Source organism: Lepisma saccharinum, chromosome 11 (assembly GCF_977018435.1).
Source record: "Lepisma saccharinum chromosome 11, izLepSacc3.1, whole genome shotgun sequence".
Classification (NCBI taxonomy): Eukaryota; Metazoa; Arthropoda; class Insecta; order Zygentoma; family Lepismatidae; genus Lepisma; species Lepisma saccharinum.
The window spans coordinates 4,321,840-4,349,366 of record NC_139239.1 but is presented as its reverse complement, the minus strand read 5'-3'; the positions used below and the strand labels follow the sequence as shown (position 1 = coordinate 4,349,366).

General features: G+C 39.7%; 1 protein-coding gene across 1 annotated transcript; it reads left to right on the top strand.

Moving 5' to 3' along the window:
• Positions 1–2,789: 2,789 nt before the first annotated feature.
• On the top strand, positions 2,790–25,007 carry LOC145995124 (cilia- and flagella-associated protein 53-like). Its single transcript, XM_083131661.1, has 8 exons — positions 2,790–3,019; positions 4,406–4,582; positions 13,101–13,263; positions 15,347–15,527; positions 17,946–18,124; positions 19,282–19,458; positions 22,135–22,347; positions 24,674–25,007. The coding sequence occupies exons 1-8, from the start codon at positions 2,847–2,849 to the stop codon at positions 24,827–24,829; spliced, it is 1,419 nt and encodes a 472-aa protein (XP_082987787.1). The 5' UTR covers positions 2,790–2,846; the 3' UTR covers positions 24,830–25,007.
• Positions 25,008–27,527: the final 2,520 nt, after the last annotated feature.

Sequence of the window (27,527 nt, the reverse complement as noted above, 5' to 3'; positions counted from 1 at the left end):
CACTACAATACTGCAGTGAATAAATTTTAATAAACCAGTTATGTATGGAAAAAGCTACAGAATTGTTCATTTGCTAATGAGTTGCTTATCCTATTTAGAAATCCTCGTCCCACACATATATTTTGCCATATGAATCAGCCGAAAATGTCAACAGAATCTGTAGATGCAGCTGAAGTAAATAAAAAAAAGTTATGTCACGAAGTATCCAGAAGACGATTTTCTTAGTTTGTTTTTAAATCCACTTTTATGCTCAGATAGGCTAATCGGGACTAAACCTACAGTTTAACGTGGAACCAAAGTGCATTGTGCTTCCACCAGAGGAGGGCGGGAGTCGAACATAATGCGACAGCGTTATGCCTTTGGGGAAAAATATACAGAAAGAACTCGCACCAAACGTGGCATTTTATCACCACAGAAGATGCGTCCATTTTAGGAGGGTGGTTGCCTGAGACAAATATTTGAGACTTTCGGAAAACAACATCATGGTTCACGGAATTAGCTGCCTTGATCCACTAATGAAACGCTGTGCAATTGAATCTACCATCTCAACTTTCTAAGAGGTATGAACTAATGAAACTCCATTTTTGGAAGAGTAAGTTGTGGTTGATTTGTTATATTTAAAGTCATTTTTCTGCTAATTTTGATAATGACGACGATAAGGTTCAATGGTAATTAGATTTAAAGTTACGAAGGGGCGAAAACAAACACAAGCTGACACTCAAAATACAAACCCACATAAATTATTACTTTGACAGTGGTTCCAAGCGCCAGGGACTCGTTGCCTGAAAGAATCAAGTTTCCAGGGTGTGCTGCACAGGATGGACTTTGACATTCTAGTGTGTTCGAAATGGTCACGCCATGCAACCCAAATCATTATGAAAAATAGATGAATTATTACTGGCACGGTGCTCAACTTCGATGAATTCCATGTGTTCTAAATCATTTTGTTACTTCAAAAAATATGTTCATGTAACCAACCATACGTGTATTGCTTCTCCCGCATTAGTAACATGACAGTTCAGAAAATGAATAGCAACTTAGCTAATAATCTCTTCAATTCTGAACAGATTTTTCGGTCTTACATGTTTGTGAGTGATATTCTGTCAAAATAGCCTTTCATTAGCCTAGGAATACTTCATGGACAATGAACAAAGAATTTGATTTCCGTGTGTGTTTTAAATCATTCCTAATAAGACGTTCATTTTAATCCAAACATTCAGTGGCGGCGATTAGGAGGAGCGGGAAGTGGGGGATGCAGTTCTCCCGCCACATTTTGCCACTTTTTGCCCCCGCACTATGGCCTCTTTATGCTAACCCTTTTCTACCAAGAAAAAGTATATTGTCTTTGCCCCTGAAATGTTGGCACCCAATCGCCGCTACTACAAACATTCAGATAGATTTCTCAGTTGTACAAACCTTGTAACTAAGGAAAGTGACCCCCAAGGAGTAAGAAAACTCTTTCAGTTAAAAACTCATAGGATGAAATTACTATGCTCAGGAACATGCATTTAAATTACGAGAAACTTTACGATTGTCTACCATCGCACTTTCTATCATTGTCGCCGAATACATAAAATCAAGTATATGTTTTGTATTTGCAACACAAGCTTAAACCTAATTCACATTTATTTCACTGTATTAACATGCATGAAAGAATGTGATTAGAATGTATGGCTGGGGTATGGCTGCGCATGGGTAAACTCTTCCTTGTAATAATTGTGTCCATCAGAGACAAAGCGAAAGGAAATGGAACAACATGCGAGAATAGATTAGAAATTATAAACAGGAAAACAAGAAAAGGAAAGGGAAAAGAAGTAAGAGGAAAATCGGGAGTGTAAGAGAGAGGGCGATACATACGCCTTACATACACATATATACTATATATGGTCTTACATTTATACTGCCCACCCTAATCCATCAATAAGGAGCTTCTGCCCACCCGATCGAAAATTTCTGGCGCCGCCCCTGCTTAGTGGTCTCGTCTAGTTCGCTGACTCGCTGTACTTGTTGACGCTAGGTGCAGTGCAGGCGTATCCCGGTGTCAGGTTGGTGCAAGGAAATTACATTCAACCAAGTAGAGGAATAGCGGTGTTCAAGTTCAGAAGATTCAACAAATGCCTGTCTGCTGCTTTAAACGTTCATTTGATTAGTTAGCACTCGCCACGTGATCATACACCACTCGAAAATGTAGTGCAAACTATGAAGACACAAAATACATTACTTGGCACCAAATGAACGAAGTAGACGAGTCGGTGTTGCATCGTGTAACCAACTAGACGCGCGAGTGCAGAGAGAGTCAAGAAGTGCAGCGAACTAGACGGAGCTACTACGGCTCCTACCACTCTGTGGTCTGGCGTGTGCCGGAAGACCTTGGCAGTCATCACGTGTGTGTTTCCACCCACTAAGAGGAGCGCTGGAGACAGCACGTGCTCTGTTCTCTGCCAGTCAGAGCTCGCCGTTCTCTTTGGGAGGGAAATTTGAATACTTGGTTGCCACATTCACGGTGGAGGGAACGGGAAGGCAACCGACACTCATGGAGCAGATGTTTTAGATGGCGAAGGGGAAACATTTCTACGAGGGTTTGATATTATTTGCTTTCCCTTTCGAAGAACTCGTGCAACAGCCATGTTTGCACCAGACTACATATAATTTCTGGGCGGGAACTGTACCACGATAAACATTCTGGGCTATACATATAAATCGATTTACACTTATCATTAAGAAACACGTGACTAACATACGCATCAGAACCTCTTTTCTAGATGTAGTGACATGTAAACTCTTTTCAGATTGCGAGAAACGTAACGTCCCATCGGACAAGAGAGAGGCAGGAAGAGGAAAGAAAAATGGACCAAAAACTGCAGGAAATGGAGAAAGAGAGGAAATCCTTGCAGAAGGAATGTGTAAGACACAAGTTCGATGCCTCGAGCGATAAAAAACGTCTGCGCACGGTTATCCGTAGCCAAGTTGCAGCTGGTGTCGAGGGTTACGAAAGAAACCTTCAAAAGCGGCGACAAAGGTACGTGGCAAGCTTCTTCAAATTACTATAGCGGAACCACAAGCAAAAGAACCTGCACAGTACCGCATGTCCTGGGCATCGTACCGCATGTCCTGTGCATCGTACTCGCGCGTGGAGGGCAAGGGTAGAGTGGAGCAGGGTTTTCCTATTGACCGAGCTGAAGGGATGAAGAAGAAGATGCGCGAAGGCTTCTGGCCGTAAGTTCTTTTGTTTGTGGTCGCTCAATGATATAGTATCAGTGATGTGCCATAGACTATAAGGTTACGTCTACATGCGTTGTCTACACGTAATCTACGCGTAGATTATATTGGATTGTAGTTTACATAGACTACGTAGACAATCTAAGTGCATTAAAATTAATTTTCAAGAGTTTCATGAAAGGAAAGTGACATTTTCAACTATATTAGTTCCTAACGAAATGAAAAGAATCCTATTTACAACAAAATTTCTCTTCTCTTCTATTATCAACTATGGAAGAAGATAAATAGTATGCAAAAACAACAATAGATGGCAGTCGTGAGGCAAGAGTGGTCTTTTTCCCATAAAACACTAGACTATTTCCTATATTAGGTTTCTTCCTAGGTAAGAAATTGTTCTAATTTGGAAGAAAGAGTTTGGAAAGTTTTCCTTACACATCAGCAATTAATACGTAGTATAACTTTGTTTTACTTCCACGGCGTCCTTTGCTAAGTTATCTCCTTTCTCCATGTTGTTTACATAGATTACGTCATCTACGTGTATAAAATAGTCTACGTGTAGAATGTAGACTATCGTTGTTTACGCGTAGAGCGTAGACGCACATCACTGTATAGTACGCAAGATACAACTTTGCTGAGCCCCTGTGATTCGTTCTTTCCTTAGCGTAACTGCTAGTTGATTTTGGCGGGAGTAAGGAAGAATCACATATCTCTGATCTGATATCTGTAAGCTCTAATATCTACTGAATAGCTTACACACAGGTTACCGGAAAAATTAAAAACGTAAGTGTATCTACAATGTTATGCTTGTATGCTTCCATAACCGTTATTCTTTTTTAGAAGGTTGAATCAGATTTCTAGCAATTTGTATATCCACAAAAAGCAATTTTCAAATAAAACTACATTGCGAATAATTATTGACTCACCCTCGTATGATCCAAGCTGTGACTGCAGGTGTTTGAGCATCTTTAGCCTTCAGTTATGCATTTTCCGGGTTCGAACACTGGGACCCTTGCTACAAGGCGACAGATTACCACGGCATGACCGGATAGACCTGGTATTTCTGCAACGCACAGAGGTAAATACTTGCGTTAGTATCTTCTAAATTAGAAAAAAAACACGTGTGTGTGTCAAGTTCTTTAAATGGAGAAGTAATCTTTGTATATTTGCATGTGATATTTCCATGAAGGCTGAAGCTTCTCCTAGAATGTGACGACCAAGCTTACACGAGAGAAATAACGGAGACAGCGCAGAGAGCCGAGGAAGGCTTGAATGAGGAGATGAGGCGAAGAGCGGAGGAAATGAGAGCACAGAGAGAGGCTCAAAGGAAAGCCGTTGTTGAAGAGAAGCGGTTGCAGCAATATAGGTAAGCATACTAATAGCACATGTAATGCTACCTTAAATTGTAACCTACCTTCGGATCGACTTCTGTTACTTCCTATGATAGCCTGCATTCATTGCAATAATTAAATCTAAGTATTGATTCTATGTAATTAAAAGAAGTTAAATGGTTAATACGTAGAATTTAAATAATTATTTATATATCCGTGACTACCATGGATATTGAAAACAACAACTTATTTGCTAGAATTAGCCCAGAGCTCCAGGTTTTACTGATTAAAAATATACTGCATTCAAATAAAGATTATAATAATCCCTAGCGTAAAAAAACAACAACACATGATCCAATTTGATTAATCCAATTTGATTAATTCCATGATATGCTCTGTCTGAAATATTCATTCGAACGCTGGCCTAAACCAGCAATACTAGGAGGCAAGTGGGAACTGTATTTATTTACCTTATGGAACCCGAAGTTCATATTCCTTCCCCCCTATATTTATGCTGCTGCACAAATTTATTACAGGTGAAAAATGATGGTTAGATGGGATTGTTGAAGGGACACTCACAAAACAAGGTATTACCTTCTACAATGCACTGTTGAGAGGGCCAGAAATAAGGAAGAAATTCTAAGAAAAAGGCATTTTTTGGCAAGAATGTGTAAAATAGGCAATAAGCCTCAAAATAAGCATTTATAGGCACTGTAAATGGTGCGTTGCCAACATTGAAACAACAGAAAATACATTTCAAACAACAAAGATTATGTTTTAATACAAAATATTTCTTAGTTTTATGTCCACATCATATGCACAGGGTAATCGGACTGGACCTACAGTTTAAAGTCAAATCCGAACCACTATGCAATGTGCCTCAGCCGCAAATCGAACCCGGTACCCCTTGATTACAAGTTATCAACGTTACATTGAAAAATAGGCAGAAATCTACACTTTAGCGATGAAACAGCAAGTAACGAGCATCAACATTGCGATTACCTCAAAGGACACAAAATGACATAAAATAAATAAAATAGAGTTCTCTAATTGTAAAATCTGTAGCCTGAAAGAAACCGCAAACTCCCGCCAAAACAAAAAAGGTGCGCAAAATATAAGTGGGAAACACGTCACCGCAACAGCGTTCACATGTGTTTAACGAGCAATTACATTCACGAAACAAGGCAACGTGGAGTGTTTACTTTACAGAAACCTAATAATTGGACCCCTAGCTAACTTCAGGTCTTTCCATGCACGAGGTAAAATTCGACGGCCCTCGGCCGGGATCTCGAGCGGCGATGCATCCTAGCGGTGCGTGTCGTGTTGTGCGCAAGGCGAGGAAAGGGGAAAGTGACTTTCTTCACGCCTTGCGATGTCGGCACGTTCTAATATATCAGGCATCACGCTTTTTTGGCGCCTACTTTCTATGTCGAAACGACTCGTATGGCACGAGCGACAGGTAACTCTTTGAAACGGAAATCCTAGAGTGAAAATGATAAAGGAATGACGAAGCAGCGCCGAAAAGTGACGGTTAAAAAAAAAGTGAACTTTCGGAAGAAAGTAGGCTTTCGTGTAAGAAAGTATGCTGCAACAATGGAAGGGATCAACGTGTTTTTCTTTCTTCCAAGTGCATGTGTAATTTATTTGCAGTCCGTGCCTTCATTTGTTTTGTCATTGTTGCATTAAACTGTCTTTTTTTCCTGCACGCAAGTGCGACCAGGCAAAACATTCAGTGTATTATTTTTTTGAAGGGTTCCAAAACACACGTATATACATACAAGGTGTCGCCATAGATCATCGACAAACTTTCATAATCCGTAGAGGATGTTACAAAAATAGTTGCAGTTGCTATCACTTTGCTTCCAAAGGTAACGTTACAGTTAGTGTCACTTTTCCAGTGTGCGAATTAACGGGGAGATGTCGATGATACTCCCCTTCCTAGATTTTTTTTTATCCCAAGGGAAATAATTTTTATCCGTGCCAGGGATGTTTGTATCTTTCTCAAAGAAAATGGAATTGGAAGTTCGTATAGCATGCCATTTCTTAACTATGTAAAGCCGCGTCCACATAAGCGTAACAGAACACCGTTCCGTAACCGCGTAGCGTATCATGCGTTCGTATCTGGACGGTATTGAGTATCTTGCACGTGCAACCTGAGCCCGCAACGATTATGTTCGCTCCGTTCCATTACTTGTCGGTTTTTCCCCGTCGCATCAAAGGGCTCAGCGCGTTCAAGTTGCAGCAAGTCTGTACGTATACATAGAACAGAGACGCGTAACACTCATTCCGTGACAGTCGAAGAGAAACATGGAGTGGACCCAAGAAAGTACTCTAAATTTTATTGAGTTATACAGAGAGAAAGATACCTTATGGAATGCAAAACATCCCAGGCATTTCAATAAAATTTAAGACATGATGCGTGGGAGGAACTGGCGTCCGAATTGAACAAAACAGCCGAGGAGTGCCGCAAGAAAATGACTGCTTTACTTTCTGCACAACCATATTTAGTTCTACGTTTGTGTAATTGCGTTTCCCGCCAAGGTCTCTGTTTTCCTTTCTTCTTCAATGCGTAATGCAGGTAAATGTACGCTGCAGCGACTTCCATGTCCGTACACACTCAAGTGCTGGAACGCGGGAATGTTGAAGTTACGGACTCCGGTGCGGATTGCAAAAGTTTCATGCCGTAACATCGTCGCTTGCATTGCCCCGTATCAACCTTGATACGGTACGCGGTTACGGAACGGTGTTCTGTCCGTTAAGTCATTAAACATTTCCCTGCCGAAAAGGATGCAGTCTTGCGGATTATGGAAGAACACCATTCTGAAACGAATCAACCTCACCGCAGCATGCTTTTTTCCACATAAGTTTTTACGGCAGTGATGATATTTTACATATGTTAAAGTGTTTCCAAGAAGCGTGTAGCGTATCACGCCAAACAGGGGTTTTATACGGTAGGTAGGCTAGATGGCCGTTAAGTTTGAACCTGGCAATAGAAATTCGGTCAAGTTTTCGGTGCTACGTAGTTCGATGTGTGTGTTTTGGATTTTCTTATAATGTAAATGTAGTAAGTCTTTCTTGATTACTTGTAAATGATATCATGAGATTTAATGACCAAGGTTAGAAAAAATGAGGCGTTGCGGATACAAAGGGCGAACTCAACAAATATGTATTGTGAGGGAAGTGCGTTTCAAGTTGTCAGTCACAGTGCGAACTCCACAAAAAACTTTGGAAATCATTCATGAAACATTTCAATCTACTGCTACCAAGTTCCTGTGTAGTTCGCACTGTGACTGATAACTTGAAACGCACTTCCCTCACAATGCACGTTTGTTCAGTTCGCCCTGCGTATCCAAAACGCCTCAAATGTTCTAAGGTAACGCAAAGCAGTTGTTTAGTTTACTGACTGGTAACATACATACAAATTTGCATACCCACGAAAAGCTACTTCCCAAACTAAAATCACGAACACGCCACTGAGTTCCTCCCCCCCCCCCCCAAGAGGAAAAAGCTTAATTCGTACAGTGCACTTTTCTTCAAAAGTAAGGTGTTACCATAATTTTCACTCTGCATCAAAGTAAGGTAAATAAGTTACCGGAGCTTCGGCTGGCAGTCTCTGCGCTTCAACGTACATCGCTGTGTGCAGTGTTGCCACGTTCCCGAACAGCTTTACTCCGCTTAATAAAAATCTGTATAAAATCGGTTTCGCAATGTGAATTGACAATGATAATGCATTTTAAAAACGGATGCAAAGATCTTCAAAAGAAGACTAATTTTGTATTTGTAGGATTACCTAATACAAAGAAAACAGTTGTTTGGCAAAATTAAAAATAACGTTTTTTTGAAAACCTGAAAATTAATAATTGTGTTTAAAACCTTTCTGCCTACACACTACTAAAATGCCATAATGATCGGACAACCAATTTTTGATTCACAGAATTTCAAAGATAGCGATCGTTTGCAGAACTAAAAACAAACGGCTCTTTTTTGTTCTTATGACGATAAAAAATAGAAGACATACTCGAAAAAAAATGGCTAGCATAGATTAACGCAGAATTGAATAAACTAAATTTTGGTGTATCTCGTTTTCATTAGGTCCACTGGTTAATTTTTAATTGGAGTTCAAACTCGAGTATCTATATTAATCCAATGGTAGTGACGTGTCCACATACTACGAGTGTCATACGTAGAAATTTTGAGCGAAAATTGCAGGCTCGTCCAGCATGCGAACCCGGGCCTCTGCCATACCGTGCCAAAGTTAAAGTGAGGGAAAGAGATTTAGAAGGGGACAAAGAGAGAAGACAGAATCTTGGAGAGAGAGCGAGATTACGAGACCATGCTACAGCGTGAACACTATAGACTTCGCAGCAAGATCACGGGTGGTCACGGCACACGATTTTATCGGCTGTCCCTCCCCCTTCATTGAGAGCAGAAAACGAGATTTACGTCTGAACTTATTTGCGTGGAACAAATTGTTATTGACCACACAAGAATGCTTTACTGGGACGGGCGCTATTACCTCTTTGGAAGAAGTACGTAGCACACTACACTAGATCGTTGCATGTAGGAAGGAAGAGGGGACGAAACACACAAAAAATCCAATAAAAAAGAGAACTTGGAGCAGTAATTCTCCTGCCTGCTGCGCAAAAGTGGGTCAAGCGTGGCCGCCATGGCTCCGGAAGCCTGGATGGCTGCACCAACCCGTTCCGCACCTCCGCAAATTAAAGCGGATTTGAATGGAAGACAAAGGACGCGATGCAGCACCCGCGAAAGATAAAACACGAGCGATGACCTTGTGGATTCAGACGCTTCGAAACGGTCGTACTTCCCCACTTCTCTTCATTGATCGAAAAGTTAATGTTTACAAGTAACTGAGTTACATTAATTCATTCAAAAAGTATTTCTGTTACAGTTTACAGCCGTATTCGAAAAGTACAGTTACAGCTACTTCACTCAAAGAGTAACCGCTTTACAGATACATCACTCGAAAAGTAATCTTGTTACAGCTACTTCACTCGAAAAGTAACCCTTTACAGCTACTGCAAACGAAAAGTATCCCGGTTGCATACACTTCTCTCGAAAAGTAACCATTTTACAGCTACTTCACTCGAAAAGCAACTTGGCTACAGCTACTTCACTCGAAAAATAATCCTGTTGCAGATAGATACTACATTCGAAAAATTACTCAGATACAGCTAATTCACTCGAAAAGCAACCCTTTACAGCTACTGCAATTGAAACAATCGAAAAGTAGCCCGGTTACAGCAACTTCACTCGAAAAGTAACTCATTCGCAGTTACTTCACTGAAAAAGTGAGTAGAAACAATCAACATGGACATTACTTCACTTTACCTAAAAATTATTTAAATTACTTTTACATTTAGATTACTCTATGAGATGTAACTCGTGTAACACTTCCCCCGATGGCGCAGTGGTAGCGTCGTCGCCTTGTAATCAAGGTGGAAGCACAAGTGGTTCGGATCCCACTTTAAACTGTAGGTCCAGTCCCGATTAGCCTTACTGTGCATAAAGTGGACTTAAAACAACAAATCAATCAATCAATCAATCGTGTAACACTTCATGCATAATATGCAAGCAACCTGTTCATTTTTCATTAATTACCATTTAAAAATAAATTTACATAAAATTATAATCAACTTCATGTGTTTGAAAATGATAAAATATCGAGTTGAGAAAATTCAAAATAATCCAAAAAAAGTACGGAGTTGTTAATTTCTATACGCGGTTTTTTAAAAAGGCAACTGGATTACAGTTACTGATTTCGAAAAACTGGATTACAGTTAGAATAACTAGAAAAAAAGTATTGTCACTTGTTAGAAATAATCAAAATAAAAATCAATTTGCAGTTTTATTATTTTCCTACCAAGGTGCCCGCAGGATTTTTCTTAGGGGAGGGCACAGTAAGATTTCACATTTTGCCCCTCATTCATAGAAACGTATATTTACAGTTGTTTATTACTATTATTATTATTATTATTTTAAAAATCATAATATTCAATTTGAATTAAAAATACTTTGGTGTTGTTTACTTTACTTTTATCTTTTTTTTTTTTTGGTGTTGTTTACACGTTCAGACTTGAGTCCACTCGATTCGACTTGTTTCCTACCATAAAAATCTATAAATTGTTTATGATATGAATAGATAGATGTGTTTTTTGTACGATACACAGATATCAAACAGACACCACTTAATCTACTCTCCTTTACGCGTCGAAGGGTACTGTAAAAAAAATAGTAGTTCAAAATGAACGTGTGAATTGTCATGGTCAGTTTCCAATTTTTGCGAATTGGCGATTTCTTTTTCACTGCTGAACGTCCGGATTATAAATGTTCCCTTCCAACCACGAACCGGACATCCCCAGTCACGGCAGTCAACATGATTCTAATGTGTCTAGTAAAAATGTTATCTCGTTACTTTGTTGGACAGAACAGTCAATTGTTGTAACTTGCAGCCTGTAAATCACAGAAAATAATATTATTTGTAATTAAATATCGCTACAATTTCACCATTGGAACCTTTCCCAGATATGTCATGGGGGCAAGTCACCCTCTGCTCCCCCGCCCCTTGACGGCGCCATTGGTTCCTACAGAATATTGTATATGCAAAAACAACACGACAAGGGAAGAGACAATTGTGGAAAAGAAGAAAGAAGGATAAATTGAGTACATGATATGATATTTTATTTTCGTGAAAGTATGTAAAGTACCGACAATTGAAATAAATTCAACATTTGCAAAGTTAAGCTTGGTTGGCCCACGTTGCCTAGCACACTGCAACAATGTAGGCCTTCAGCCGTTTGCCAAGGCACACGACACACCGACTCGGTCCCCTCGAAAGACCAAGACCGGGCGTCGCTGCCTATCATTTCTCTTTCTGTTATAATATATGCCACGACTAGGCTCAGTTCCTGCGGGGCATGAGAGTCCGCATCCCAAAGTTCGGGTAAGGATCTGCTTTTAAATTAAATTTATGCTTACTTATCTAAGAACCTTAACTATAGAGTAGGTAACCTTCCTTACGCTTAAACGTCCATCGTGATCGCACCCGCATCCCACTGACCAGTGAGGATACGCATGCGAGTCGCGAGCGAAATCAGCATAAACAAAACTGACATCTTATGGATTGATAAAGCCTCCGCCTCACTGACCAGTGACGGCGGGACACCTCGTCAAACCAAAAGGAGGCCAGTTAATTTGTACTTATGAAACCAATTTACTATAAGGAAATACCTATTAACGATTACAAATTTATTTACAAATCCAAACATAGTTAAGTTAAAAGAAAAATATACAAACTTCTGATCAAAAGAAAACTACAAAGCCAAAATAAAATTTAGATCAATAACGACTTCCGTAACATAGACTGAAACTTGCTATAGAGTAAACATAAAACCCAGAAAGCTCTCTCTTATAGAACATGTCCATATCCCTTCATAGAACTAACACAGCTATAACTTGATTTCAATTAACGGGTGACAAATTATTACTAATGGTCGACAAAATTACTATTAACCAAAACAAAAGAAAAATTTGCATAACATCTTTCCGTAACTTCCTATTCGTGCTTCTGTCATATTTTCACATCTACATTATGTTCTCTAGAACTCATGAGGTAAACTACCACCTTCAGGGTCAACCTCCAAAAACATTCATAACAAAATATAAGGGGAGCCTTTCTCTACCCAATATCAAAGCCATATTTCTATAAAAAACATATACTCGACCGGTCACCTATTATAGCTGTTTCAAAATACATCTGATATAAACCTAAATAAGAGAAACCAATAAACTTTCCTTAACGTTCCGGCTACTCAGACTTTAAAACGGACATGAAACTATATAAGCTATGAGATTTAAAAGACACCCTCTGACCAGAGGTATGCTCTCGGATTAATGTAATAAAGAAAATAAACTTTTATTTAAATGAACCTCCTGACCAGGAGAATTCAGAATGATTTAGAATAAAAAATTAACTTGACGAGAAGGATGTATATCTTGAATTTATATCGGAGTCACACTGACCAGTGACAACTCCAGCCACTCCCCACACAACGCCCGTATTCTCCCAGCCCTGGACCTCGACAAGCGATTTAATCACCTAACGATTCCGGAATCTACTGATCAACTGATTATTTTGCCAGCGAAACGGCTGGTATTTATACTCGCGGGATTGCGCAATTCTATTTCCTGAACAAAAGATTTAGACATATGTAAAGTTATTTTTAGCTTCAACAATTACCCCGTTGATAAAGCATATTGAGAAACACAATGCAGCAAAACTTACAAAACGGCGCAGCGCCGAACGAAAAAGAACCCATTGTTGTTAAGAAAGAAAAAGAATGCAAGCTTCAACTTGCTTTGCGTTCTTTTTCGCTTGGCAGAAACTGCGTTACAAATTTTAACAAGGATAAAATATACATTAAAAAAAAATAGACTACAAAAGAATTTATACGAGGGCTATCGAAAAGTAATTTGAATAATAAAGAAATTTACCAAAAATTATCAATCGTTACACATTTTTATTCTCAATTTAAGAGACAAGTGTCCAGACCTTAGGGAAATCATCATGAAGAGGAACTTGCATGAAGTCGTTGAAGGAATGAAGTATCAAATGGCAGAGAAGGAAGCGAGAAGAAAGGAGCAGAAGGAAGAAGAGAAGATGTGGGAAGAAATCCTAAAGAAAAATGCAGATTATATGGTAATTTACTTACAAAAGATTCACACATCCCATTACTTACAAAATAAGGGTATACCCTACTTGTACTGCAGTCACCCACACTCCTGGGTTGTAAGGATACCATGAACTTTCAATACAATGATTACAACCCAGAACTGTCCGTGACTGTACAACCTTCGCTGATGATAATGTTGATTTCTAAGAGACTACACTATACGAGGGAACAATTATATTTAGATGATATTTTTATAACTTCATATATTTTGATACGGTCCTTTGTAGGAAGAGTATAGACATCCTTCATAATCTAATCGCACTAAAATTTAGGCACAATTTTTGAATCCGATAGTTTTGAACGCAATATATTCCTTTATTTGGTGTCATATTAGTTTTAATCACCAAAAACTTCACCAGAATAATTGTCCTTTATCAATTTCAGCCACACTACCCTGCCATCTATGTGTCATTGATTCATTGATTTAGTTTATTTTACTTCTTCCTGCAACTTTTGGCTAATTCAAAGATGAGGATGATGAGGTGGGGGGGGGGGCACTCACAAGGAACATCCATGTCCAGGCCGAGTTTCGAACCTGGAATCCCTGGCCTCGTTCCGCGTTGTTCTAACCACTAAGCCGCCACAGAGGTCAGCTCATCTATGTGTCAGATTACAACATAAAATTAAATTGACTACGGTATATTTCAGACCGAAGCGACAAGTGACAGGCGACTTGAGAGACATGTTGTTTGAGAAACTGATCATTAGAAATAAATGCATACTTCCAAACCGTAGCTGCACGTGCCGCTTATCACTTGTGCGTCACTCGGACTGGGACATTTTCACAATATAATGCATCATGTCGCCTCGCTCGGTTGTTCGCGCATGCGTGGTGAACGTTTTGCTTTAGACTGAACGTGTTCGTGTCGCATCGATGTGAATTCTCTGTGTCACTTGGGACTGAAATCTCCGTAAGACATTCTCAAGAATAGAAATTACTAATCCAAGAATGAAACTATACTTCGTCACTAAGAACTAACTTCGCTTTCATTCCACAACGCTAAACAATCGATTGACCCTTGATTCACACATGCGTATCACCCAACGACCTTCAACTTCATTGTTTGTAGATTCGCCCTCCATTCTGTCCAATGCACAGCACAGAAGCTCGAAGCTATGGGGATTCAATTCTAAGCGGCCAGAAAGTGGATGCACACGCTGTGATAGGAGAAAGTGGAGAAGTGATGTCTGCATCAATTAGTTGAGATTTGAAAGCAAGTTCATTCTTCTCCCAGACGTTGTGGTGAACAAATTGGCACAAGGTTAGATGTGTAAGTAGCGCAAGCGTGGGAAAATAGCCCGAAAAATGATCATTACAAATAATGATTTATTTTGGTGTATTAGTCATTGTGTGCCCCGTGTGTAAATTGATTGATTGGTTGATTTTTGTTATTTGGAGTCGCTATTCAGACACTTTTGGCTAATCGTGACGATGAGTGATGATATGATGCAATTGTTGAAGGGACACCCGGTATCTCTGAAGTCGTAACGTACGTGCTAACCACTCAGCTACGTGGTCACCAACTGATCTATCGAGCCAGCCCCGTTGAGCTACTCTTACATGTCCTGTGTGTGCCAAATTATGAAATAAAACTGCTTCACACAAAAAATTTAGTTACTATATACAATATTCCAACATCGGGTCACTGGCAGAGCGCGTATAACGGTCTACTATCTACCTTGCAATAATAATAATAATATTAATAATAATAATAATAATAATAATAATAATAATAATAATAATGAACTGGGAGCCGATGTTCCAGGGTTCAAATCTCGGCGTGTTCTTTGTGAGCGTCTGTTCATAAATTTCATCACCACTCATCCTTATTGTCGCCATTTACCAAAAGTAGAAGAAAAGCGACGCCAAATAACATAAATTTAAATACACATACATAAATATTGATGCATCACCAAATGTATTAGTCACATGATATTTATCCTGTAAAATGTAATTTAACATTTAAACATCCCACAAAATTGCATTGCGGAATTCACATGTTTCAGCATTGATATACAATGCCTAATCAAAATGTATTTCCCTTCCAGGCGACGAGGGAAGAACAGGAGAAGAGGGAACGCTTCCAGAAACAAGTGGAAATATCACAAATGATGTTGACGCAGAAGCTTGCCAAGGAAGCACAGGATAGAGAGTATAAAGCTTACATGGAATTGCAGGCAAAGCAACTTGAGGAGGATAGGGAGAAGATCAGGCAAGAGGAGTTGAGGGGTGAGTGGATCTAAAATAAATGTTGATATGTAGAATAATGAAGCAAGTAATTCTTGAGAACTTCATACGGTGCTTTCACAGTTACAATATCAACTTACAAACGTAAGAAGTACTATTACATGCAGATTAATACAATGTCTCGTTTTCGGTTCAGTATAGTATGCATCAAGGCCAAAAGATCGAAAAATAATTACGATCCAAGAAGGAGTGTATAGTTGACGCGTTTACTTGGTTAACGTGTAACATCTGAAGAGAGCTGCCGTCACGAACGTGGGTGGGGATAAACAGCGGGCGAGTAGATTTCGTCCAATCACACTCAACCATCAGCCAATGGGCGCAGCTGTCATTCTGCTCGTCTAGTCCACGTGGAGACTCAACCGTGCGGTGAATGTATTGTTGGAGCTGGTGGGCGTGCTCTGTCGACTCCAAAGCCAGCCGCTCGTTAACGTAGCTAGCGCGTCGACTATACGCAGTGGCGGCGATTACGGTACGCAGAGGGCAGTTGCTCCCCACTTTTTGCTTCTTGTCTACGAAGAAAAAGTAAGCTGTTCGCGCCTCCCCAATTTTGGCAACCAACTGCTACTGAGTGTATGTACGCCCGCGCGCACGCACGCACACACACACACACACACACACTACTTACTCATTACTTTAGAGGTGGATGCTTCGTTTCATCTTATGTTTGATTGATTGATTGATTTTGAGTTCTAAGTCCACTATCTGCACAGATGGCTAATCGCGACTGGACCTACAGTTTAAAGTGGGATCGGAACCACTATGTGTCTCCACCCGTTATCGAACTCGGGACATCTTAATTACAATGCGACGACGTTACCACTAAGCCATCGGTGAAGTTCATATTTCGTTGGCTAAAGGATCTTGCGTGTTCTTCAATAATTACCACCAGCAAATGAAAGCCGACCTATTGTACTGGATGAAAAGTGCCTAACATAGATCCCGATTGCAGAATTCGCCTTGAGCACGCAATTTGGTGACGAAAGATTGCGAACAACACCCGGTGCCTTGCAAAGACATTCCCGCCAGAGTTCCTTACTCCCGTTGACATTGATTTATTTCCGACCTGGATCTCACTTACAAGAACAGTAAGAATAAACGTTCTGCCGACATTTGAACTTGACCAATCCTTCTCCGTTTGTAGCGACAGAGCAGGAATTCCTGGGATTTGGAAAACTACAGCCTTAGATCCTCTTGATCACAGTGTGTTCGCGCTGAGACATTACTGATTACCCCTTAATTGTATTGGAAATTTCTTTACTGCTTCACTATTAAATTGTGAATGGCGACATTATATGCACTTCTTTGTGTGTATTTTGTGTTTTCTTATTATGTTGTTGAAGATTATTACAAGCGAGAAACGAAACTAGGAACATATGCTACTTGCTCTTCATCACTCGCACCCTCACTAGTCTTCCGGAGGGTGAGGGTGAAGGCTGTCCTCTTGAGGGTTGCCCTCTGGATAGTGAACACCTCTGCATATTGCAGAATCAGGATGTTCTCGTTGGTTTGGAATGCAGAGCTTACAAATTCCATTACTTGCCTTATCCGGTGGAAAGGTTCCAGCCTGGCAACAGGATCTAAATTGACAGGTACTGGAATTTGTACGATATATCTAAACAGCCCAACTGATCTGAGAAGACCAGAATGAATATTGGATATGAGCTCTTATTGGAGGTCGAAGCTTCCGCATTTAGACTAGGGTGAAGTAGCAAATGCACCTGGATTATGGAAGTGTCTCTTTATGATACTATGTTTGAACGAATCATATTATTAATCTCTCACTGCCCCTTCTTACATATTCACGCCGCAGCTTGGTGCTGATCATATCACCTCCACAAATGGCCGAGATCGGGAATGTGTGGGGCCATACTTCTACCCATATATCTTCACGACGTTGTGCAATGTGCACAACATGTATGTAATTCCTTGTTTAACATTCAAATCTATAATAATGCAGAACCCAGTCGATGTGGGTGTATATATTTATTTAAATCCAGTGAGAATGCCAATGAACATGGGAGCTAGTACCTCTGACAGGGGCAGAATCGAACGTGAGGGTGGGGAGGGGCATAATGAAAAAGTTTTCTATCTCATACAAATAGCGTCCAGGACAATTCTGCTAAATAACTGTTACATTTGCGAAACACACAAATATTAGTATTTTTCTTTGCTTCTCAGTTCCAGGAGGTTAACAAAATTACCATTAACTTGTATTTTTTAATAAACCTGAAAATTTAACTTCCTTCAAGTTACGCTTATGTGTATCTGCAACAGCGTCCACGTGACTCAGCACGGAGTGACGGGAAGCCTGTAGAGTTATGCCATTTGTCCTAAAATTATTAGGTGGAGAGTTGGAAGGATTTTGAGATCGTTTCATCCAATGCATTTGTTTTTTCCCAGCTCTTGAGAACAAGCAAATACGTCGTGAGGAAGAAGCAGAGACGCTGAGGCAGCAGGTAGCCTTGAGGGAGGGCTACCTCAAGAGGCAGGCGGAAACGGAGCGGTCGGCAGACAAGCAGATAATCGATTTAGCCAACGAGGAAATGAAGAAAGAAGCATCTGACACACACTCGAAAAAGGTATTTCGCTCTGTTTTCAATTTTTCAGTGCAAGGATTTGCAACCGCATTTTTTTTTTTTTTAAAAAAAAGTTTTCTTTGTGCCCTCCCGAAATCCCGGGAATGCAAGTCAAGGTCTGGGACATGAGAGATTATAATCATTATTTGTACCATGTAGTCCGGTTTTGCACAATGCATTGTGATTTATGACCTGGCCAGAATTTTAGGCGAAACGAGATTTCCCTTTCGCCAAATCCCATTTTGCCTAAACTGGTTAAAACGAAAATATTTCAAATGAGGGAAATTTAACGGTCTTTCAACAGCGAGATACATGGTCTTTTCTGTTATGGAAATTCATCCTTAGCTCTCCTTGTAGTCACACACCTGGTCCAGCGATTGATATAGCTAATAGAAAAAGGACAGATCACGTTAACTTTATTGAACTGAGGAAACAAGAACAAGCAGAAAATGAAGCGTCAATGAAGCTACTTGAAGTTGGCAATGTGGATAATCGTCAGAGATTGAAGTGGGAACTTGTTGACGATCGTCTCTACTTATTGAAGGATAGACTGATAGACTAAGAAATGGAGTCATATATTTATATTATTATGTTGATGCTGCATGACATGTACCCGTATTAGCGCCTAGCATACGACTAAGGCCAATGGCTGTTATATTGCCGTTTTGTCTTCTTTTGTAAATATGTTACTTGTGTGTATATTTTCCTTTGTCCTATAGAAAATATGACAAACGCCTCCTGCTGCTGGATTGTGTGACAATGTTCTTTGTTTTAGGAGCAACACCTGACTATTTGGTTCATGTGACTGTTCGTAATGAGCCCCCTAGCTCTACGCATATTCTGACTTGTTCGCTTAAAAAGAAAAGCTTTGAATGGCGCCATATGTTTGCTTCAGACCCTAGCGATACGGGCCTGCTGCCAATCCTCTGTACAATTTGATTTCTTTCCAGTATGTTTTATGGCCGCCTACACATCTGCCTTTATTTACTTGGTGCGTAAATATGAGTTCAATTTTTGCCTTAGAGGTATGACAATTGCACCTAAAATTACACTAAATGTACACAGGAAAGGGTTTTCGGCGAATGGGGTACGGACCAATCTCCCGTTTCGTACGCATAAACACAGATATCTTATTAATTTGCTTTTCATATTATTTGCAGGCTCAAATGAAGAAAGAAATTTCGATTTACCTTGAGACCTTAGAGAAAATGAGACAGGAAAGGGAGGAGGAGGAGAAAAGAGTGGAAGAAGTGATGAAGGAGTTGAGAAATATTCAGCTAAGAAAACAAGAAGAAATAAAGGAGAGGGAAAAAGAAGCGCGGAAGAAACTTCTTAATGTAAGTGTACATCCACTCTAATAACGTTAAAGTTACATCCTTTTTTTTAATTTCAGGGAATTTGATTGTGAACTAGTTACACTACAAAATGTTGACTGGTGGAATGATGGTCAAGTACAGCAAAAAATGAGCATGACTGTTTTTAAAGTTTCGATGACCATTACATAGTTACTTTAATTATAGATCTATTCTCTGTCCTCTGTAAGAACGAAGTCAGTGTAAATAAATACATGAGGCTTTTGTAAAATTCTATTGATTATTGCAATAGGATGCTGCGTGTAGGAATAAATAGTACATGTGATAATGCCATGTCAGTCAACGTTGCTGCTGTATTGAAGATGTGGGAACTTTCATAAGAAAGGAACTATTTCGCATAAGTCACGTGGTTTTATTTACGAGTACATTAACTTCTTGCAGTGGATCAAGGATATGAGTAGCAGCTTAGCTTCGTTTCGTTGCTGATGAAATTGTAGTTCAGTAATTGTCTGTTGAGAGGGCAGCACGAGATCACCTTCGACTCATGGCATCTAGCGGCTATGTGGTGAACTGCGTGCTAGCACAAGAGCAACTTCTTTCGTCTTGATTTACTGCGTTCCTCGCTGTGAAGCACAAGCACTGGGCAATAGCCGACAAGACAAAACACTGTGCAATAGCCGACAAGACAAAAGTTTCATTCTTACTATTTTATACGAGAAATGAAGGGAACCAACATGAGAATTCGCACGAAGTGGTCACCCACATTTTCTCCTTTAGAGTTCTAATCACAGAATGAACCCCTCTCGATAGAGGCCATGAGATTGTCTAGAAATTTTTGTTAAACGATCAGTCCGTTTTTGAAAAATGGTACAATAGAAATTGTAATAACGCTAATCAAACAACAAATATTATTATAGTGGCCGCGGTGGCTCAGTCGGTAACGCGTCTGACTACCATGCTGAAGGTCCCGGGTTCGATCCGGGAACTTTTCTAACGTTGGAAGCGGCCCCGGCGCCCACCCAGCGTCGAATAACATGGGTACCTGGGGGAAACCCTGGGGTGTAAAGGCGGTTAGGGCGTGGTGCTGATCACATCACCCCCACTCACGACCGGATCAAGAAAGTGTGGGGCGTTACCCCCACACCCCCTATACGCCTTCATGGCGTGGTGCTAAGCACAGGGGGACACTTTACCTTTATTACCTTTAATATTATTATAAAGTAATAATAAATTATTATGTCTACTCTCAATTTATTATTGGGTTATGTCTAAGGGGAAACTCTTGTACTGGAATCAACAGATGAGTGAATACTAAATTGCATAGTTATTCTCATGGGCGTCGGGAAGCAGGGGACAAGGGGGGGTCGTCCCTACCCTGGAAAATGAAAGTCAACCAAAAATTATGTATTTCACATAAAAAAAGTTCCTTTTAGCCACAATAAATTCAAATTTTTAGGGAACAACACTATTGTGGGGGGAAATGTGCCTTGTTTGCCCCCCTGGAAAAAAATATCTTCCTTGCTCCTCCCTGGAAAAATCCAGCACACGTCCAAGTTTATTCTACAAACTTTTATTGAAAAGGGATATCTTATTTATGAAGTCTTTGTGACCTACATAATAATATGTTTGTTATTTAAAAAATTCAAATAAGAGAGATAACTATCCCTCTAACATCACAAAACCCGAAGTATTGCCTCTTCAATCTGTCCCTATCCTGGGTAAGATCAGCCCCATCCTTACCAATTGCTTTAGGTTCTCTTCATTATGCTATTCCATCTTCGTCTGGCCCTTCCCACGGGGCTTTTACCATCAGGTTTCCTAACAAGGATCGTGTTACATGACATAAGTCTTCGTGATTTAATTATTCTAATGATATCGGGGGTAATTATACATTATGCATTTCAGTAAACCTTATCCACTCCCTTGTTTTTTCATGACTTTTAGGTTTAAATATCTTTCTTAAGATTTTATGTTCAAGAACTCTCAATTTATTTTCCTCTTGTAGTATAAAACTACTGGTGCAATTACTATTTTGTATATTTTAGTCATTAGATTGTATGTTATTAGTGGAGTCTCTAAGGGAGCTTTCAGACAAAAGCGACAAGCGACAGGGGCCCCTTCAGTTTACAACCAAGTATTCATCGCGAACAGACCAAGGCAACACGATGAACGCCATTGAGAAAACAGTCCAGTCCGAGCGACATAAAAGCGACACGTATTGCTTGTCGTCTGACGCTTCGTTCTGAAATCTTCCTAAGAGTGTACGTGGGTAAAATCTAATTTTAATTACCTCTTTAATATTGTTCTCATTTGTTACTATTAGGGAGAATTTACACCGAAACGACAAGCGACAGCTTGTGCAGCCTATTATGTCGCTACGGTGTAGCTGCTAATTGGCTCGTTCCTAAGCATGTGTCGCTTGTCGTTTCGGTCTGATATCTCCCTTATTCCCAAGTTCTATTTGGATATGGAGTTTTACAAATGCAAGAGGCATCCCCATTTGACAGCACGAAAGACAGGTTAATTTAATCTAAATTAGCGAATCAGAGTTGAAAGTTGTTAATCTGGAAAGAACGTCACGAGAGTGACACCTTTCTTGCGCGGTTCCTTCCCGTTCCTTGGAAAATGCAGAGCGTCTCGGAACAAGAGTCCTGGGACCAGATGCGTCGCGATGATTTATCTTGTCGCCTCCTTTCGCAGGAAGTCATCCGGGGTCGCCAACAGCAGCTGGAGGACAAGAAGCAGGCAGAGGTGGAGGAGATGGGAAGGCTGGCGGAGGAGAGGGAGCACATGGAGAGGCAGTGCGAGGAGTATGCACGGATGACGGAGGCGTACAAGAGACGGATGGTGACGGCTCGCAAGAGATACGGACAGGATCTTCTGAACCAGGCAGAATACAACAAGAAGCTCAGGGTAAGTGCTCAACCCTCTGAATGTACCAGCTTCAGTGGCCTGCCCAGGATTTTCGAAAGGAAAGGGGGGGGGAGGGTTAAGTATACTTTTTCTTGGTAGTCAGCCCTCATTTTGTCATATTTTCCTACCTTTGACGTTCTTTTTTTAAGGATACTAAGCCAAAGGAGGGGTTATAACCACCACCACCACCCCCTTGGGCACGCCACTGATTAGGTGGCTGGACATAATTAAAGTTAAAGTACTCAGAGTCCCGTGGAGCTCGTTCGAAGCATCGGATTACAGTGAATCTTGACGTATAGGCTATGGAGACCATATGGAAGTGAATGCTGATGAGAAAAATATTTCAAATTTTCACCACCAGGTGAAAAATGTGGCGCTGGAATAACAACAAGTAGAAATCGGGCATGCCAAACTATATTTTTAGTTTATGTCAGTACATAACTCTTCAATATGTGCGTTGTCAATGACCCAATTGGATGCGTAAGACAGTGTGATCAATAATTCAACGGCAAAATATTGTTCACTATGCACCAGATTTCACCGCCAAATTTCAACGTGGTGGTCTCCATATCCTCTATATCACGTTTCAGCAAAATCCTTTGCTTCGAATTGCCTCCAGAGGTCTCTGAGTGGTCACCTGGTACAAGGGTCTTTACCGTAACTACATGCGTTTCAAAAATGACCAGACATTTCTAAACGAGGGAACATTCAGCTACGAAACCCGTTTTTAATACAGTTTGGAACAGGAAAGTGACATTAATTATATTCGCTGGCGTAAGCAGGATTATTATTATTATTATTATTATTGTTATTATTATTATGACAGACCTGTAATTGTAAAGGTGAATAGAACATAGCTGTGTTCTAGAGGGGTGGGTGGGTTGGATTTAGTTCGTATATTTGGATATCTTCCCTCTTTTAATATTGCACTCAAAGACAAAAACGGTAATCGGGGTGGGGGGGGGGGTAATTTTAGAAGTGGGTGCATTTACAACTCTGTTTTTTGCAGAGTTGTTTACTGTTATCATTTGAAAATTTTGATATTCTCAAAATTTTGGAGGAGCTATAGCTCCCACACGTTTCCTATGTACAACAGTGATTATATTAGATACTTCAGAAAAAGAGTGCCCACTTTCCGCTCGCTTCTTTTGGTGAGGCCTTATTAAATCTCGTTACAAACGAAAGAAGCAATATTTATCTTAGACTGACGTTTCACTTTTACAGACCAAACCTCCTTACAATAATACATTCTCCTACTCACCGACCAACAATGATATTTTTAACAATTACTTAATGAATATCCTCTTTAATCACTTGTTGAACTGATAAGAACTAAAGAATTAAGAAAAGCTCTTAATGTTTTGCAATATTTCTCAGTTTAATCTGTTTTTTCCCCCTTCAAGTTATCTTTAATTTGGGATATTTCCCTCTGTAATTATTTTGCCGTCTCTAAAACTCACTATGTTATTCAGCAGTTCAAATTAACCTGCATTTACCAACATAAAATTGCTGTGTTACATCCAATGAATCATTCTGTTTTACCTCCATCTACATCCTGATGGTTTTGCGTGTCTGTTTACTAATTTTTGTAACATTTTTGAAAATCAGAGGAGAAAGCAGCATCATTCTTAATGACAAGTTTTAAATATTGTACTAATTATGATTTTAGAATGATGCTTCACTCTTACAAAGCCATATGCGAGGCATGTTCAATATCTAATCAGAATGTTCCACAGTTCAACAAAGTGGCTACATTTATGTCATCTTTCAATGTAGTCGATGGATTTCTTCCGGTTCCTGTCTGAACGTATTTACCAGATGTAAAGACTTGACGAGAAAGACCCTCCTTAAGATGTCAGAAGGGCCAATAATCACTAAAGACTAAGTTCGGAGAGTAAGGAGGATGTGGGATAATTCCACTGCTAAGTCAACACTGGCCAGCGTTCTGCATGCAGGAAACGAATCACTGATACCATCTCCAGTTTCGTTGTGACCGTGAGTGGTGTCAATTTTCTATACTACGGAGCTTCCGCCATTAACACAGGGATTTCACTTCCTATGCTACGGGGCTTCCGACGTTAATACAGGGATTTTACTTCCTGTGCCTACGGGGCTTCCGCCGTTATTACAGGGGTTTGAAGTAGAAAAGCATTCGAAGTTTCTTTTGACGGGCATATTATCAGATATTTTATCGAAAAATTCTCGTTATATATTGAACATGCCTTGCATAACTTCGGACGATACTAACTGTATAAACGACATCCATTATGAGTTATGCAGCTCGTTATAAACCGTAATATAATTGTAATTTCTTCCATATATTCAGGAAGATGCGATGAAGGAGTTGGATAGGCAATGGATGGCTGGGCTAATGGAGGAGGAAGATTACATCAAGCGCGTGAAAGAAACTCTCATGAATCCCCCTAGAGGGCAGCCAAATCCTTTCAGAGTACTGCTTCTAGACGATAACCAACCATCTTGAGCATTTTGGACCGAATAAGCAGATACTTTAATAAAACTATTTCTATGTTGTGACCAGTGACAATAACTTTACTTATTACGGTCTTATATATATGAAATTTTAGTACTCTGATATAATATGTAACAATGTATTTTTAATAACTTTGGATACTCAATAAATATATATTGAAGGACGATAATTTATTATGTAGAAGCCTGTATTTATGTCTAAGAAATTCCGACAAATACTGATTAATAAAGTTCGAAATTCTAAAAGAATTAACATAATTGGGAGCTCTTCTATATTTCAATGACTTTATTTCGAATTTGAGCACAAGTTATGTCGTACGAATGCTTTAACTTTCTGTCTATAAGCTTCCTTTTGCAGACTTCCGTGACAGAGTGGTTAGCACATCGAGTTATGACGCCAGGGGTTCCTGATTCGAATCCCGGGTTGGGCATGGGTGTTCTATGTTAGTGTTCCTTCATCAAATTATTAATTCTCCATCATATCACCATTCATCCTCATCTTCGCGATTAGCCAAAAGTTGCAGTAAAGCAAAGTAAAATAAACCAAATTAATCAATCTATAAGCTTTGTTTTTGGAAAATATCCGGTCTCTCCTACATTGTCTCGCTCGATAGCAATGCACATGAGATTCAATTTTCAGTTCTTCAACGTGGTTCAAAATTTCTCCGCTAGATGGCACTAATATCAACGTTGCTTGTCCCCATCTAGTGGCAAGCAATAGAACTACGTGCGTACACCTTCCACGTCGTATGGTTTCATAGCAGTGTAGCAAATAGGGAAAATGCTGAAGATCAAATGGGTGCGGGTAGTTATATCCTAAGACATGAAGGAATAATGAAAGCATTGAAATTTATGAATGAACAGTTACAAAGAACATCCATGCCCAGGCCCGAATTCGAAACCCGGACCCCTGGCGTGATAGCTCGGTGCGATAACCGCTACGTCACGGAGGTCGGCAATTTCATTGTCGTGTTTCAAATGGTTGCTGTATTATGTTTCAAGTAAAGATATGTATAATACGCGTACATATTGAGCAAAGTCATTAGCCTGCTCATATGCGACTACTTCCAGTGTGGCGACGAAGGGTTTAACCTGAATTTCAATTTAGGAAGTACATTTTTTAGAGATTCAGAGAACATTTAGCGCGAAAATAAAAACTTTTTCGAAAATTTTAAGTAGTGCCCTGAAAACTTCAGGGGTCTGTATGGATAAACCGACATGATGATCGAGCACTTCTTTGTCCTACCGGTCCCCAAACTAACAATCAAATTCTCTTTCAGTTCAAATATGCATTTTTCTATGTTATTAAGTGGCATGAAAAACGTGCTCACCTCCCAGGAAATATCCCCCTCCCTCTGCGTTCCAACTCATTTATCTTTCTGCCGCCGTTAGTGGATATGCATATTGGAAAATGTAAAGAATGAGGCACATCGTAGAGTTACGAAATAATACTGAAAGCATAATTTCAGAGAAAGATTCACTGTGGTTGATTGATTCATTTGCTTTATTTTACTTCTCCTTTCTGCCACTTTTGGCTAATCGCGAAGATAAGAATTAATGGTGATAAGATTAAATTGATGAAGGAACAACCACAAACATATAGGGAAGATACAAGAGCCCCACAGAGGCTGAATCCACACGCCAGAGCCTCGTTAGTCTGCAAGAATGCAGTCCAGGGTGTACTACGTATAAGAGAGGTTATTTGTGAGTTTTTAAAAACGGTTATTCCTTACACCCCGCATTCTGATCGAGTCATTTGAAGATTTTTCAATAATGAAGAGTTAGTTGCCGAAGGAAACGCTACCAAATCTCGTTGGAAATTTGTTACTTATATATGCTGTAAATGCATTCCCACATATTTTCGCTATTATTTCCTGATTGTAGTTCTGCAATCAGAGTTTATCGCTGATCTCATATGTTTAAGCGTGCTTGCAAAATGCGTCCACGGACGATTATAAGTTTCATTATCTTGTACACAACTATTTCACTGAACCAAACAAAAACAATCCTGACCCTATGTGGTGGTGTATCGTCTTGCTGAAGAATAGGAGAAACTCATATTAGGGCGTGACGTTGTAAACATCCTTTATAGACACCCTGTACTTTCAACAAAGAATAGACGTACGATTTAACCGGTGAAATAATGCAATAGGCGTAAGGGAAATTAATAATGGAGTTATACCATGGGATATCAAATTATGTACAAATGAATCTCACTGTAGTATTCTTCTGGCATCAAATAAAACAAAGCGAAAACGGTGGCTATCCCGTGACAGAAGAAACATTTGCAATTCTCAGAGTAATTGATGGGATAAATTACTACGAAATCAGACCTACGTTTTCGTGTATCGATCAATATAGAAAAAAAAGGAAAAATACATCAGCCAATTAAGGTCCATATTTCTTATGTGACAGTGACAATTTATTTCGTACAAAACCAACACAAAAATTGTAGGAAACGAATCGAAGAAGTTTGTAAAACATATTTGACTTGAAGGATTGGTGTAAAGAATAATTCCTCCATTATGACATTCTTTGTGGAGGGATGTGAGAAATGTTAGGGGAGTGGATTGCATGTGAATAAAGCACTAAATTATTATCGGATATTTTCCTTCAGTTAAAACAACATTGAAATTGACTAATATGTTATTTAACATGTTTCAAAATTTTAAAATTATTCATGAACACAA

Bases quoted from the DNA above. Each gene is read 5' to 3' on its own strand.
- LOC145995124 (XM_083131661.1), top strand. From the start codon at position 2,847: ATGGACCAAAAACTGCAGGAAATGGAGAAAGAGAGGAAATCCTTGCAG. The intron at 15,528-17,945 runs GTGAGTGGATCT...GTTTTTTCCCAG, and splicing joins CAGGCAAGAGGAGTTGAGGG to CTCTTGAGAACAAGCAAATA. The intron at 22,348-24,673 runs GTAAGTGCTCAA...CCATATATTCAG, and splicing joins AATACAACAAGAAGCTCAGG to GAAGATGCGATGAAGGAGTT.